The 16,800-nt window shown below is 47.5% G+C and overlaps 2 protein-coding genes across 2 annotated transcripts; one reads left to right on the forward strand and one right to left on the reverse strand.

Moving 5' to 3' along the window:
- The first annotated feature begins 1,005 nt into the window (after window positions 1-1,005).
- Window positions 1,006-2,307, forward strand: LOC136480461 (acyl transferase 15-like). The gene has a single exon (XM_066477995.1). The coding sequence runs from the start codon at window positions 1,006-1,008 to the stop codon at window positions 2,305-2,307; it is 1,302 nt and encodes a 433-aa protein (XP_066334092.1).
- Window positions 2,308-14,457: 12,150 nt separating this feature from the next.
- On the reverse strand, window positions 14,458-15,598 carry LOC136480462 (uncharacterized). The gene is made up of 3 exons (XM_066477996.1): window positions 15,209-15,598; window positions 14,795-15,114; window positions 14,458-14,713 (listed from the first exon to the last, which is right to left on the reverse strand). The coding sequence occupies exons 1-3, from the start codon at window positions 15,596-15,598 to the stop codon at window positions 14,458-14,460; spliced, it is 966 nt and encodes a 321-aa protein (XP_066334093.1).
- Between the last annotated feature and the right edge of the window lie 1,202 nt (window positions 15,599-16,800).

Consider the following 16,800-nt stretch of genomic DNA (forward strand, 5'->3'; position numbering starts at 1 on the left):
TCATTGTTTAAACCAACAATAAAGTGGGACGACTTACATTAATTTTTATGTCATGGATCATCCATGGTTTACACGATGACTCGTTGTTGTACTGAGTGAAGCTTTGATCGACTCAGGCAGTTCCAACTTAGAAACTAAAAGAGAGTTTCTATATTTATCCAGTCATGTTACACTGCACATAGAATCCATATTCTCAGTGAATGGTTTTTTCAAAACAAATTTGGTCCAATCACTTGTCTTCGTTCTCCTATCATCTACGAATCACACATCTTCATATATCTTGGTTCCTGTATAGATATAGTTTCTTCTCTAGGAAACCATTTTCTTATCCCTCAGCTCTCTTCCTTAACTGCAGTGAAACATCACAATTTTGCATAGTTCGTGCCTTAATAATTAATAAACATAGAAATCATCATAGTTTTTTGTTTTGTACTGCCCTTATGAAATCAGACAATGATATCCGCGTAGAGAATAATGCTGAGTAGGTGGTTCGCACAAGGTGCTCCCTCCATTCTAAAATATAAGGATCAAGAGTTCAAAATATGTACCAAATTATAATGGATTCTAGGCGAATAAATATTCTGAAAGGCAACATTCACATGCGTACCTAGCGTTTAATGTCTACTATCACCAAACCGAATATGGTAATCAGGGATGGTTGTATGCGTCATTTATCTTATTACCCTATAATATGTCCTGAAATTGCATTTATTCCTTATAATTCAGGACAGGACGAGTAGCAAGCGTGTGCCCTCCGATTGTATGATAATGAAGGGGATTATTCCTTTACTACACTTGAGGAAAACCAGTTGTCATCATCACATGCAAATTATAAAATTACAGATATTTAATCCATGTATGGAGCTGCTGCGTGCTGATGGGTCACAAGTTTGACTTTACATGTCCACAGGTAAAGCACAACAGGTTTATATATATGCGAGGGAAGCTACGGGGCCAAGATGCAGCTTGAATCAGAGCATCAACATACATACTACACACAAAACAATGAGTGCTGTGGTGAGGAAGTCATCACCAGTAGTTGTCAGGCCATCAAGGCCGGTTACAAAGAGCGACACCATTAAACTTTCGGCCTTTGACAAGGTTGTCGGAAAAATACCAGTCACAGTGTTGCTTGTGTTTGAAAATCCAATCCATGAACCGGCCAACACCATAATGAGAGCGTTGTCTGAAACACTTGTCCACTACAATCCTTTCGCTGGTCGCATTGTTGCAGGAATCGATGATGGTGGTGAGGAGGATCACATTCTGTGCAACGGCGAGGGCGTGGCATTCATCTCAGCATCTTGCAGCAACTGTGCCTTGAAGGAAGCCATATTCTTAGACCACTCACCATGCGAAAGGGCGCTTCTACAGGAGCTGGCCATCTACTACCCTGCAAAGGGCTGTGGCCGCGCTGATCCTTTGTTGCTGATGCAGGTGACAGAGTTCTCCTGCGGTGGATTTGTTCTCGGGGTTACCTGGAACCACGTTATCGCCGACGGCGCTGGGATGGCTCAGTTCTTGCAGGCCGTTGGCGAGCTTGCCCGTGGGTTGTCTTCACCGTCTATCATTCCAGTTAGGTTGGATGATTCACTCCCACGTCTCCCTCCATCCATGGACGATGCGTTACGGCAGGTTATGCTGACGCTTGTTCCATCGCACCTTGCCTACCTTGACATCACTGTCCCTTCGAGATCAATTAACCTCATCAGAGCTGAATTTGGCAGTCGCTTCGATTGCCAGCCATGTACCATGTTTGAGGCTGTCTGTGCAGTATTATGGCAGTGCCGAACCCGTGCAATTATGTCAAATTCAGAGACCCCAGCCGTGCTGATGTTTAGCGCCAATGTGCGGAAGCATGTGGGCGCCAAGCCAGGATACTACGGCAATTGCACATCGTGCCAGTTTCTCATGGCACCAAGTGGTACCGTGGCGAGTGCAGATATCTTGGACCTAGTCAAGATGATCAAGCGTGCCAAGGAGGACATACCTCACACATCCATTGTGAATCAAATCAGCATCCTGACGGAAGCCAATAAGGGTCAGATGCAGCAGTTATTTGGTCCACAACTTCGGTACAACGAGTTGCTGGTGACATCTTGGCGAAATCTTGGCTTTGAGGACGCCGACTTTGGTAGCGGGAAAGCGGCTAGAGTGACGTCATATGCAGCAGGAAACACGCCGTCGTCTCCAGCCTGCATTGTGTGCCCGCCGTGCCAAGGCGAAGGCGGGGCCAATGTGTGCTCGGCATTTGTCAAGGAGGAGCATGCTCAAGCTTTCCTGCAAGAACTAGCAAAACTCATGTGATTTCCCACCTATCGTGTATGTGCTTTTAATAATCAGGAGGAAGTATGCATCGTTGTGCAGCAATAATGTTATCTTATTCAGTGCCCAATCTATATTGTGTTTGTAACAGACAGATATTAAATTATTACACTGCTACTAGACACTTTTTTTGAATCAAACTGTCTAGTAACCTAGATGGACAATTTTAGAATCCGCCGCTATAAATGGTCAGCCATGTCTATTTACAGAAGCGGTCGTCCGCCTCTATTGATCGCTTAAAAAAAGAGGTCGTCCTATCAAGATGTCCTCCTCTAAACTTGAATATTAACAGCTATTAAAAAAGCCTACTGGGTCCTGTTTTTTCATTAAAAAATGGCTCCTCCTATGAAACGTTTATTAGGGCTCCTACAGAGGAGCTGGAGCCGACGCCAGAGAGCAGCCCTACCAAATAGACCCTAAATGTACCGGCTCTAGAAATAGATTAACAGAGGTGGTGCTCTTCACTTCTTATGGGGTTGTCTCTAAATAGGTACATTAAAATTAATTCATCACTTTTTGATATGTAGTCGGATAAAGATGAACTTAGTACCAAAATTGTAGAGTTCAACTCGATCCACAACATTATAGTTCAAAAGTTTTTCATTGGAAACTTTTTCTAGAGTAAAAAAAACATTTTTAGCTTACAAAATTTGAAATTTAGTTTACTTTGAGGGTACTGCTACAGTATTCTCCTCACTTACTAAGAGGTTCTGAAAGAAATCTGAACCATTGATTTTTTATATGTTTTAAATTAATTAATTAATTAATCTCAGCAAAGAAAAAAATTCTCAAATTAGCTACTCTTCAACGCGGAATGATTTCTGCGATGCTTAGAGCTTGAGCGTGTCCCCAGCCTATGGCGCCATCACGCATATCCTCTAACCACCGGCTAACTCTGGTCCACCGTCTCTCTATCCCAAAAATCAAAAGATTCAACCTCCTGTTTGGATGCGCCTTCCAAGCACACAGCCAGTTTCGCGGTCTGCATAGTACAAGCCATCACTGACAAAAGCAAGATAACCGCTTAGCCCACGAAACACCAACCAAGCCATCGAACACCTACGGAGCGAGGAGAACAACTCACCAGTACTCAAGCCCAAGCAAGGCCAACAGATCCACTCACCAAAGAACCCTCAGCAACAACAACCCTCGCCAAGCGCCCAACCTCCGCTCAGTGAAAAGCTTTGCACTCAACATCTCATCTCAGAGGCAACAATTGACAACAAGTGAACCTAGAAAAGAACGCATCCCACCTACCGCTTCGACTTATAGGCACAACCCCCCACCACGCGCCCGCCGGGATCGGTGTGATCCTGAAAAACAAGGAGCGACTCACCGAAACTTGCAAAAACGCACCCCCTTTCATGCCACCACGCATAACCAACTCCTCAAAAGACGCGCCCATCAAAATACCTCGGGTCGAGTGCTAGTAGCCGAAGGCAGATGTGGCGTCACTTGGGCTAGGGGGCCTACGGGCTGGAGCTCCGCTCGCCTCCCCCGGTTTTTGTGCTGCTTAGGCCCATCAGGCTGGACCAAACCTCCGAGGGCTACTGTTGGGGGGAATGCCTCTGACGCGCCAACCCGGTCGACTCTCGCCCACAAGCTGGACCCTCGTCTGCCCTTAGTAGAGTCGCCCTATTGAGCAGTATCCACGGTGAAGGTTTCCTAACTAACCCGACCAACAGAGGTAACCCCGATCCTATGCAGCTGTAGATATGACATCGCCCGGCGAGGTCCCCTTGCGTGGGAGACACGACCCTTGTGGAGCCAGATCTGCGGCGTCTGACGGGGACAATGGTCCCAGCAACGGTGTTCACGGCGTCATCAACGTGGGTAGTTCTAGGAAGAGCATGAGAAATGACTATTGTGCCCTCATGCACCTATAAAGAATTGACCCGCTGGTGAGGGCATGATGTAAATTCACTCCAACCCCCGGGTGTGATCAATAAATACCTGGTGGGTGGCACTGTAATGATGATGAATTAATGGCCATTTACTCCAGAATTTAGCACAACACCTCGTTGTTCGGTTAGCTACCTTTGCTTTCCTTTTTCCCTTGGGCCGGTAACCCTTGGCCTCCTCCGTGCTGATCCCCAGCGAGGATATATAGGAGGCTAGGGGAAGCCCCCACAGCACTATAGAAGTGTCTCAATCAGGAGCCGCCTCTGCCCAAAAATGCTCTCGCTGCCGACAATCATTATTGTAGTAGTGATAGCCATTGCAACACTACTGGACCGCCATATATTGTAGCACTGATGTCAACATTCATGGATCTAGGATGCCCAATCTGCCTCATTGTCGCCAGAGACCAAGTGAACCGCGAAACGCTACCAATTTCCTGGACAACGTCAGTGAAGAAGAAAGCTGCCCTCGATCTAGAGTTAGGGATTGGAGAAGGGTGTAACACCCCAAAATTTGTCACTTTTGAAGATAGAGTTAAAATGATTTATTTGTAAATTATTGTGCACATGAAAACATAGGAAAATAAAATTTTTCATTAATTTAAAATTTATCATAAGGTAGAAACGTGTTTGTTGCATTCATGCCGGTCGCACCTCGTGTTTCTATGTGCAAAAGTGTGTGTTTTATACATTTAGGAGATGAATATCTATCTCTAGGAATTTACCAGCTTCTTTCTGGAATTTAATTCCTACCTCCTTCACCTTAATCTTTATGTTCCAAGTTTCCAACAATCTTTTTATGAGCTCCAAATACTTTATTTGGGTTCATCATGTTCCAAAGTGTCTCTGAGAATTTTCCCCAAATTTTCGGAGGTCTCAGAGTATTTTTCGTGGCTTAAATATCAATTCTGGACTTTTCTAGAATTATTTTATCCACGAAATTAATTAATTCCGAAAATAATAAATTTCTCATTTTTCCTAATGCTTAAAGCCCATGTGCAATAATCCTAATAATCCTGAAGGCCCATGCATTTATTTACTAATGGGCTTCAATGATTATTTAGGCCCATGAGTAAATGTGGAGGGTGTAACATCAATTAGTACCATATTGCTAGTTGATGTTGATGTAAATGTGGAGGGTGTAACACGAAACTTTCTTGTTGCACGGTTAACTTTAATTTGCCTAAACTATATAATAATATTTATAAATAAAATATGATTAGTCTAACCCAGATTTTAGAATTAAAATATGTTTTGTCTAATCTGAATTAACATGCTGCATATAGTTTTGCTAAATTAAAACAAATCAAGCAGGTAGGCTTTTCTTTACTTTTATAATATAAATCTCCCGGTAGTCGTTCCTTTCAACGGTAGTTCCGTTCTCGACGTTTCTTGTGATCTTGTGACCGTAGTGACGAGCTCTCTTTTAGTATGTTGTTTCTCTCGTGTGGTGAATTGTTCTTAGTTGCTTTTATTTGTTACTTGTATGTTTGCCTATGCGTGGTGCTTGCTATGAGTAGAACGAGAATCGTTTGTGAGCGATGAAGACCGGAAGGTGATAACCAGAAGCAAATTATGAGGAAGTTTGATCAAGTGTAAAAGGCAAGTATAGCATGGGATCTTCCTTATTGTCCTATACACCTTTAATCATTTAATTCATACTGCATGTGTCTACCTTGACTACCACTAAGGATATCCTAGTCTTTTGTACTTGTGCCTTGAAACCTTTGGGGTATTGCATTGGGTAGTTTGATGCTAGTGCTCAACTACAACCATGATCTTGTAACTTGACTAACGAAATATGCAATAAACACTAAAAGATGCTTTTTAGCAACATGGAACCAGGGGGCTAGAGCATTGGGTTATTTTTATGGTGCTCTAGATTTCTCTCCCTCAGAACTTATCTGTAAGTGATCATCCAGGACTTACAGTACAGCTGTGAGGGCTACATGGCTCTGGCTTTAGCTCAGTATGAGGACATTTTCTAGCTTGTTAGTGGTTACCTTTATGGCGCAAGAGGGGTGTGTTCCGGGTTGGATATAGTGCGGCCTCTGTCTGTTAGTGTATAGGCCGCGCGTCATTGTGCCTGTCGGAAGGGGAGCCCTATATTCACAGGCCACAGAAACCTAGCGGCCCTAACTTGTTAGACGAACCTTTGAAAGGCTTCATAGTGAACCCTGCCGACCTTCCTTGGAAGTGGGTCAAGAGATTAGCTACCTCGGGCGAAAGGGTAAATCACGACTCACGGTGAAAGTGTACAACCTCTGCAGAGTGTAAAACTGGTATATCAGCCGTGCTCATGGTCACGAGCGGCCTTGGAACCCTTACGGAATAGATGATTACTAATGGATAATGATGATGAACATAGATGATACTGATAATGAGGATGCTTATTAATGATTACTGTTTATGCTATTCATTATTCATGTTTACCTGATCATGTGTTTATATGGGCTTGTGATAAACTTGTTTCTACTCAATTGCTAAAAAATGACTCATTAAAAGCTAATCGCAGTAAACCAGTGTCAGCCTTTTGAGCCTCATGAACCCCATGTTATATTTGTTGAGTACGACATGTACTTACGCTTGCTTTATTTTCAATTATTTGGATAAAAATCCCGGATGGGTACCAGATTGCTGGAGTTTGGAGGAATTAGGCTTGTGATCAACCAGTCAGTTGTCCCTGTGGATTTGGAGTATTCGCCTGAAGATTGGAGTTGTCTTTCCGCTGTCTATACTCTGAGGTTATATTATTTACACTAATACACTATGTATTTAAGCATTGTCTATTGATATTACCCTTATTTGTAGCTCTATGTGAGATTTGACTTCCTGGGCTCACATATGGTGTGTATCTAGTTTTGTTCTTAAAACCGGATGCTACAAAGTGGTATCAGAGCAATGCTGACTGTAGGACGCAAGCCTAGTAGAAACTGGTCGTTCTAAGGTTTAGAAGTTGCTGTAAAAACCCTTGATCCATGAACCTTGATATTTTCTTCTCTACTATATCTCTATCCTTGTTATTTATCTCTACCTTGGTGCTTATTTTAAAGCCTTTGTTCTCATCTTTACTCCTTGATTTGATTTGCTTTTAGAACTGTTCCTAATCACCTTCTTGCGTAATCTGAAGATAAGTCTTAGGATTGTTACTCCTAATACAACAAGGACGATAGTATCGCAAGTTGAGTCAATGATTGAGTTGTGCACCATTATTGTTTGTTGAATTGTCATTATGCTTATGATTGTGTTGAATCTTTGTAATGATTGTAATAATCTTGTTGGGTGTTCCCACAATTTTATTTAGCTTATAGGCATAAGGTATAAGGATTAGTGAAATAAATACAGGGGTTTTGGTTTTCTTCTGTTTTCCTTATCCTGTCTTTTCGAAGCAGTCTGCACTCTTTAGCTTATATCTCTAATCTTAGATGACTAAAAATCATGAGAAAATTCTAGACAATAGTAGACATCAATATATTTCTCTGAGTGCAAGAATCATCCTGATAGCTATTTTGGTTATGGAGATACGAAAATCACAAGCCGATGCATCTGTGCTGTTTGGAACCCAGAACAGTTTCTGTTGTGCACTGTTTTCGACCACGTTAACTCCAGAATTTGGAAAAGTGTTCTATAAGGGAGTTGTGGAGAATTTTATAATATTTCCAACAATCTAAGCTACAACTTCATTGGATTAATATAATGAGAATTATAGCTGTTTTACTATGCTGCTGTTTTTCTGCTCGCGAGGAATTTCTGAATTTCTTGATTCTTGCCTATATACGAGCGTATCATTGGGATGTCAGAATGATTTGATACTAGTTAGCTCATCTAAACGAATGTGCAAGCTATGCTTGGTGTCCCCTAGTTTATCTTTTCTTAAGGGGGTAGCCAAGTTGAAGAATTTGTAAGGTGAAGTATCCTACGTTCTAGTTTGTGCAGCAGAAGCGTGGTGGTACCCAAAGATGTAAGAGAAATTCAGAGTCTCAATGAGGTTTGATTAAAGGTTCAAGGGAGGTTTAACCACGATCATTAGGCTACTGGAAGAAGTTTTAAGTTAGTGTGGATCAAAAGACCTCAGCTAAATGTTTGAAGGAATCCAAGACAAGGTTGAAGTAAAACCTATGTATTAGCTTTGCCAGATCCGGACAAGAGCTTCATAACCACAATGCTGCACCTTGTCAAGGTGTGGGATGTGTCCTGATGCAAGAAGAAAAATATAGTACCTTGTTTATTAAGTCAACTAAGGAAGCGTGAGTTGAACTACCTAACATGCATCTAGAGTTATCCATTATGGAGCATGGAAGTACTGTCTTTTTAGAAGTAAAAGTGATATCTAGGAGGAACACAAGAATCTACAGGACATCTTCACTAAGTTGGTCTTGAGCTTGTGTTACCCTCGTTGGAATGAAATTGCTTATGACTTGGAAAAGTGCTATCACCTGGAGAAGCAAAAGTCGCGACCGATGCCCTTAGCAATGGAGAATTGTGCTAAGAAGATTCGGGTGACACCAAGGGCTAGGAATTGTATTCTAAGTTTGAGCAACTTGATAGGAATCATTAATGTTTTGAAGATTGGTAAGAGAATCTCCTTCTGACCAAGAGAATCATCAGGCTTTATCGGAAGGTGGATATTTTAAGAAAGAGAATTGGTATTATAGGAAGCTGGCCTAGTGATTGGAGTTACCTGAGAATTGTTCAAGGTATTTGTCAGAATCTTGGAATCAGTTTGATAAGTTACTTGGAGCAAGGTTAACAGGTATGTAAAGTGAAGTGAGATCATTATCAAGACGATCGAACTACATGACGAAGTAAAGAAGAATCTAGAGGCGAAGTACCCCTATCTCCTAGTCGACATTGTTCGAATCTCGAGGACGAGATTCATTTTAAGGGGGTGGAACTGTAACACCCCAAAATTTGCCACTTTTGAAGATAGAGTTAAAATGATTTATTTGTGAATTATTGTGCACATGAAAACATAGGAAAATAAAAATTTTCATTAATTTAAAATTTATCATATGGTAGAAACATGTTTGTTGCATTTATGCTGGTCGCACCTCGTGTTTCTATGTGCAAAAGTGTGTGTTTTATACGTTTAGGAGACGAATATCTATCTCTAGGAATTTACCAGCTTCTTTCTGGAATTTAATTCCTACCTCCTTCACCTTAATCTTTATGTTCCAAGTTCCCAACAATATTTTTATGAGCTCCAAATACTTTATTTGGGTTCATCATGTTCCAAAGTGTCTCTGAGAATTTTCCCCAAATTTTCGGAGGTCTCGGAGTATTTTTCGTGGCTTAAATATCAATTCTGGACTTTTCTAGAATTATTTTATCCACGAAATTAATTAATTCCGAAAATAATAAATTTCTCATTTTTCCTAATGCTTAAAGCCCATGTGCAATAATCCTAATAAATCCTAAAGGCCCATGCATTTATTTACTAATGGGCTTCAATGATTATTTATGCCCATGAGTAAATGTGGAGGGTGTAACATTAATTAGTACCATATTGCTAGTTGATGTAGATGTGGGGAGTTTTTCTTCCTATATATATCAACCAACCCCTTGGGCAAAGTACACCAAAACTACCGTAAGGGGAGCCCCTAGTTTGGGATATCCCTCGTATAGTAAATTATATTTTTCTTCTCTTTCTCTCGCCGTCGCCATCGCCGTTGCCGTCTGCTGCCTCGCCGCCGTCTGCAAACCGCTGACGAGCTTCGCGTCAAGCAACGTCCGCTGCCACCCCGTCGAGCTGTATGTCATCGATCTTCTACTTATTGCTGGCCGTCGCCGCCCCGATGCCCAGTCCTACGCCCGATCGAGACCCAGCGTCGTGCTGTGTGAGTCACCGAGATGCAAGCCAGGCCGGCCATACTGCTGTACCCAAATAAGCCAGCGAACGGCATGCATGCCTGAAAAGCCAAGTACGGTATGTTCACCAACAGCACATACAGCCTTCACGTTCTTCCTATAATCCATTCTTTCCTGTATGGTCTTTTTGTTTAAATAATTAGCTACAGCTTTAAAACTCTCCTAGCTTTGTTTTTAGTGCGATCAAGTGCGGAATTTATAATGACGTGATCGCGGCCTATTGACGTTGTTTGGTCTGTCACGTGCTTATGTGTTTTGAGTTAAATATTAAATTGATTAATATGGTTGCAATATTTTGTATAATAGGACAAATCTAATTAACCTTTGTTTATATAGTTTGATCCAAGACCCCATCCTTGCAGGCAGGAGTCCTACTTCAAGTAAAATTGTACACTCAAGTCCTACCAAAACTAGAAATTCTCATAGCACATCTCTCTTAGGCCCGAGTCCGAGCAGGATTTGAGTCACTATACAACAAACAAAACAATATATATAATTTTAATGTCTACCTGAGTCGAAAAAAGAATTCTTGATTCATGCCCCTATACGGTGCGTAAGAATGACTTTCTCTCATCCACCAGAAAAGAAACAACATTGTTTTATTTGCTTCAGCTTAAGATGCCTACGTTCCAATGTATTCCGGTTTCAAAAATTTACTCCCCAGGTTCCATTTTATCCGGTGACTCTTTGACAAATCATTATTTTATATTATATTATTTATGCTTATAAACTGATGGTATAATAAAATTGCTTACAAATCTAGCCACATCAAGTTTCTATTATAATAGTTGTCGGGTTCATAAACTCGGGGTCCCTCGGGGACAGACTTCTGCGCCAAGGCTCGGCCCAAGAGTCTAAAAACAGGGCAAAGGGGCGGTCCAGCAACCGACTGGAAGGCCAGATCCAAGAAGAGCAACGCCCGCTCGTCGGCTACTTCAGCCCACCTATCCGACCGGAACGCTCGATTCGGGCTCCAGCCGTCTCCGGATGGCCTCCGATCGGAAGGCCTGCCCCGAGCCCTACTTCCGACTCTGACCCCGCGTCCCTCCGACCGGGGCTCGTAGGAACCCTACTCACCGCTCTTCTCCGACCGGCGCACTCAGAGCCGACTGGAGCCATCCGACCGGGGACGCCCCGTTCGGTAGGAATCAGAAGACGTGCAGAGAAAGGCAAGGCAAGGCTCACAAGTCAAAACCACTGTACCAGGGACCATACCCTGCACGAAACAGTACTCTGCGGCCACCCTGACACAAACAGTATTGTAGGCGCCGACATCTCCCTCTACAGTATTGTAGGCGCCGCTAAAACTCTCATACGGTAAGACCCCCCGCGTGTCTCTAGACATCGATAGCGGTATGGGCACCAGGATTTACCGTATCGGGTGAACATAGCGAGACTCCTCACATGCCTTTAGGCATCAAACAGTATTTGCAGGTATCGACGTCCACCGTTCCTGAAAAAGGCGGCACAACCTCCCGTATGCATCTGACATTCTACAGCGACATCAACAATATTGTAGGCGCCCACCATTATTTGGAACCCGCCGGTGTGGGCAACAAGGCTCGGTAAGCGTGGACAGCAAGGCTCAGTAGCACACGCACCCTTTCCCTCTCACTTGTAAAGCCGTCCCCTTCATCTATAAAAGGGGTGCGCTTCCTCCAACAGAAAGGGGACCGATTCCAGTAGGCCAGAGTTCCTTAGATCGATAGCTCACAACCACAGAACCATCAGGTTCAGACCTCAAGCACCTACTTGAACACTTAGCTCATAGCAAAGTTCCTGTCACTCTCGGCCCTTCCGGTCAGAGCCGACCGGACCTCTCGTACACCCCATCTTTCTCCCTCTCGTTTGTAACCCCACTGCAGACTTTGAGCACCTAGGCTCGGGAGTAAAGTCACCGATCGACCCCAAATGAACATAGGGCACGTTGCCCAAACCAGTATAAATCCTGTATCATTGAGTGCTAGTCCACCTCTGATCACAACGTACAGCAAAACTACAAATATTCCCTAGTTGGTCACATTCTGCACCAACAGTTGGCACCATCCGTGAGGAAGATGTTGTGCGTTCAACACTTTTTTGGTCATCGGGTGGCCCATTCTTCTGCCACCCCCACCGTGGCAGGCCCGGGCGATACGATTCGCTTCGGCTCGTTAGAGTTCCCCGCACTCTTGCCCGCTGGGATGTGGGTTCCACCCATCTTCGAGCCATCCTAGGCCTTCCTCTTCGGAAGCCTAGACTTCATCGCCGACCGACTCAGCGTACTTCACTTCCGCGAGGAGACTCGCGACACGGCACCCGTCGGGTAGACGTCCTCCATCGACTCTGGGATCCAGCGTGGCATCTACGCTTCATTCTGAGCAAACTCTCTACTCGAACCCCGCTGTGAGTAATATACATGCTGTTATTCACTTACTACGTTCTGTCCTCCGCCAAATACCCGGCGGAACCCCGTTATCCCCAACGCAACCGCCGTACGACTAGTTCCCCTATGGCCTCACGTCTTCCACGGATGCATACGCCCGAGGACTCCAGAAGGCGCTGGCGCCACACCCTCTCACGTCTGAGTTCGTGGGGATGGCGAGCTATGCTCCCACCTATTTCCTCGACATCATGGATGACGACGTCGGGAGTGACGGCTCCAACATCAGCGACGTGGCGCCTAGCCACCGTCCGTCCCAGTAGTACGCTGTGGCGGACGCTCTAGAATAGCCGCCAGGGGTAACAGAGTCCTTCTGGACCCATGCCCCTCCGGGCCCTCACGCAGAGACCCCTAGGCTCACACGTGAGCACGGGTAGGGTCTACAACTATAGTGGCCGCATCAGCCACCAGCTGTGCCGGCATGCCCGGCGCACTACACTGCGCCCCGTGCGCATAGATCGGCGAACGGCGCTCGAGGTCACGCCCGTCAGCCCCAGCACAATGCCCCGGTTAGGGGGACCGATCCCCCATAGTTCGCTCGGGCCAGTCAGAACATTGCCGCCGCGGCAATGCTCCTACACGGCATGTCCGAGCCGAACGACCCTAGCGAATGGGCGATCCACCAAAACCTCCGGACGCTGCTGGAGACCGCCGCCGTTCAACAAGTAGAGTGCAACGTATTGCGACACCGACTCGCGACCTCGCTCTCCGTCTTCAGAACAGGGACGTAGCAGATGGGTCATTACACCCTATCACCGCAACAACCACAGAGTGCGGCACAGGCAGCCGCAATGGCACCTCACCTCGACTTGACGACCGCTCCGTGCCGACCGCCTGTCCACGCGCGGCTCGGGCCGAACCGAGATACGCGCAGCGTTGACCAGAGTCCCAGCCCTAACAGCCTGGGACCACGGACCTTTGTCCAACACCTCCAGCAAGCGCCGTTCCCACTGCGCTTCAACGGAGGCCGCGGCAAAGGTAAGGCCAAGCGCCAGGATCAAGACGAGGGCCCCTCCACGCAGAGGGGAAAAAGAATAGAAAGGATCGCCGCTAACCGGCCAACTTCGCATCGGTCGCCACGGCCGACCACACGGGCACGCAGCCCCAGCAAGACCCTCCGGGCCACTTCCACGATCTCATGGAGAGCCCGTGCACTAACCACGACTACCCCGTCAAACACCTCTACAAGGACTGCCAGCTCCTCAAGCGCCTGTTGAGGTAGGTTGGCAGGCCAAAGGAAGAAAAAGGCAAGGAGGCAGCAACCGAAGAAGGGGAGCAGCGGGCAAGGATACAGACGACTGAAGGATGAAGTGATCTGACCGGACGCCTACCGATTGAAGGACAACAACGACGACGCACTCTCTGAGCACCTTGGAACAGCTATGTCGTTCTTTCTTTTCCTAAGTTTCAGTCTTACCTTTTGTTTACTTAGCGATCGCTCCTATAAGAGCACCCCGACCCGAACACTTTTCGGCTCGGGGCGCTCGGGGGCTCCACTAGGGGGCTCTGCTACCCCTTTGTTTTTGTTTTTACTTTAAGTACTCTTTTACTTTCATATGGAGAAACTCCTTCCTACCCGAACAAAAGGGCAGTTCGCTCCTTTGATTTACCTTACGTAACTTTGCTTTAAAACATTCTGACTGATCGCACCCCGCCTTTTCCTACGGTTATGACCGACCGAGCTTCGCGGGCCATGCCCCGGGCTCGCAAAGTTGCAGCCTACGGAACAAACGGGCAGGTATGAGAAAGAAAGAAATAAAAAACAAAATTATGCTAAGGGAAAACTAAGGAACGAATGGGAACAAGCTTCCCCGAACGGAGCAACTCCATCACAAAAACAAAAACCGATTGCAGTCATTAAAACACACATGAACGTTTTACACAGGGGCTTCCCCATGAATTTAAACTTTTTATGTTTACTAACTACTTATACTCTGCAATCTATGAAACCGGCCCGGCAACATCTACTGACGGCGCGACCGACGAAGGCGCAGGCTGCTCACTCCCCGGTAGCACGACGTTTGGCTCGATCGGAGCCGAGGCAATGTTCCTCCCCGAACCAGGCTCCGTGCTATCTGTAGGCTCAGAGGCATCCTCCCCATGCATGCTTCGGGTCATGTCTTCACGGCGAATATCCATCACCCACTCGGCGGAGACTTGCTCCGACACTGACCGCGCGTGCGGCAGCAAGCTCTCCCTGATTGATTGGATGTCCTCCGTGCTCAGGCCTTCAGCATACCCGCCGCAGATAGTGGCGAAGTCCAGCTTCAGGTGGTACGTCGCCACCGAAGTCAGCACCCCCGACGCTCCATAAAACAGCCTGCTCCTGACAAGGTCCTTGACCGCGTTTGGGATCTCCGCCAGCTGGACAGCAGGCGCGCTAGTGCTTGGCACCAACCCAAAGACTTCTGAGATGATGAGCTGGGCAACGTTGCAGATCTGGTCAAGGTCCCCCTCAAGAGCACATCGCTCTTCATGGGACTTGGCCAGCTCTTCTGCATTCCGGCTGAGGGTCGCCTTGGTCATCTCCAGGTCCTGCTCCAGCGTCTTCACCTTTCCATCTAGCTCTGAAGCAGGGGCAACAGGCTCAGGAACAGGCTGAAGAAAGAAACCAATGCAACAAAAAAAAGAAAGGGGACGTACCAGCGCGAGAGTTCTCAAGGGTGGAGAATTCCTCCGCCCATCGAGTCACCTGCGCGCACAGACGGGTATTCGCCTCCTCCGTCCCCATCACCCGGCCTCGAAACACGAGCACCTCCTGGTCTGCCTCTGACCGGGCCCTCTGCTCCACCTCTAGGGCCTTCCTTGCCGACTCCAGGGCGGCCCACTCCGACGCCAGAGCACTCCGCTCTGGCTTAAGGGCCGCCAAGGCCTCTTGAAGTGCCGCCTCGGTGTTCGCTAGGGATGTCCGCAACCCCGCCTCAGTCTCCGCCTGGCGAGCTTTCGTCACCTCGAGCCCTCGCTCGGTGGCAGTCGCCCGCTCCGCTGCACGCTGCCCCTCCGCCCACGCCACGGCTGCCTCGGCCGCTCGGTCCTGGGACTCGCGGCGAGCAGACTCTACCCGGCGCTCGAGCTCAGCCATCCGGGCATGTTCCGCCCGGAGGAAGTAAGACTTGCTGGATGGCATCTTCCTTATATCCTATGAAAACAAGCATGCTAAAGACAACCGACGAAAGATTCAAAGGTTGAGGACGAGTACTAGAAACTCACCTCCGTGGCGACCTATAGGTCGCCCTCAACCAACTGCCGAGCGAACTGAGCCTGCTTTCGGGTGCTTTCGAGCTTCGCGGACAACTTGGTGAGCTCGGACACCGCGGCATGCCCTTGCCCCCCAAAAATGTCCTAGAGCTGACGCTCCCGGGAATCCCGGAGGACGAACCGTGCCTTCGATGGGTCCTCAGGGCAAGGCCACTCTAGGTCACCCTTCGGCGAACCGTCGGAGGGCCCAGCCTCTAACTAGACCACCGCCAGCTCCCGCGGCGGTGCTGCCAGCTCCTGCGGTGACACCGCAGCTCCCGTGGCGACACCACCAGCTCCCGCGGCGACACTGGCGGCTCCTCCATAATGTCCACCTCGTCGTCGAACGGGATCTCCACCACCTCATCCGCGTCGAACGCCGCTAGGCGTCCCAACTCAGTCTTGGCTGCCCTTTCCTCCGGCGCCTTCGGCTCCGATAGCAACGATAAGCCATGCGGTCCTCCACCGGGTGAGATAGGGAGCTCGCCCTCCCTCGTCTCCTCCACCGCGACCGGCGGAGGAGGGGCCACGAGGGTTACCTCAAATGCAACCCCCACCACCGGCACCGGGATTGCCCCCAACACTGATGCCGCCACTGCCGCCTTATCAGCAGCCGCCCCGGAGGCCACCACCCCTGGAATGGAACGCTACAGGGTAGGCTTCCAAGTCTCCTGCACGGGGGTCAGAGCGATGCTCAACCCCGGCATCCCCCAGCTGCTGACGAAAAATACAGGTGAGTCACACTCCAAAAAGACTCGACCAGCAAAAGATCGGAGAGCAACAAAGGGAAACATACCGGGAGGTGAGCGGCACGACCCTGAAGGCAGGCCCCGACAACAACGGACCTATGGGATGAGGGCTGCTTCTAGACTATAACCCGTGCCCCCTCACTTTAGATGGGGGTGGAGTCGACCCGACTGGCTCTTACCCGGCCTGCAGGTCACTATGCCCTCCGGCTCAGGACTCCCCGACCGGAGCAGTGGGTGGAGCATCCTCCGACTGCAAGTTGCGCGTCGTCTGAGCGCCAGTCTGCTCCTTAGAACGCCC

Source organism: Miscanthus floridulus, chromosome 9, assembly GCF_019320115.1.
Source record: "Miscanthus floridulus cultivar M001 chromosome 9, ASM1932011v1, whole genome shotgun sequence".
Taxonomy (NCBI): Eukaryota; Viridiplantae; Streptophyta; class Magnoliopsida; order Poales; family Poaceae; genus Miscanthus; species Miscanthus floridulus.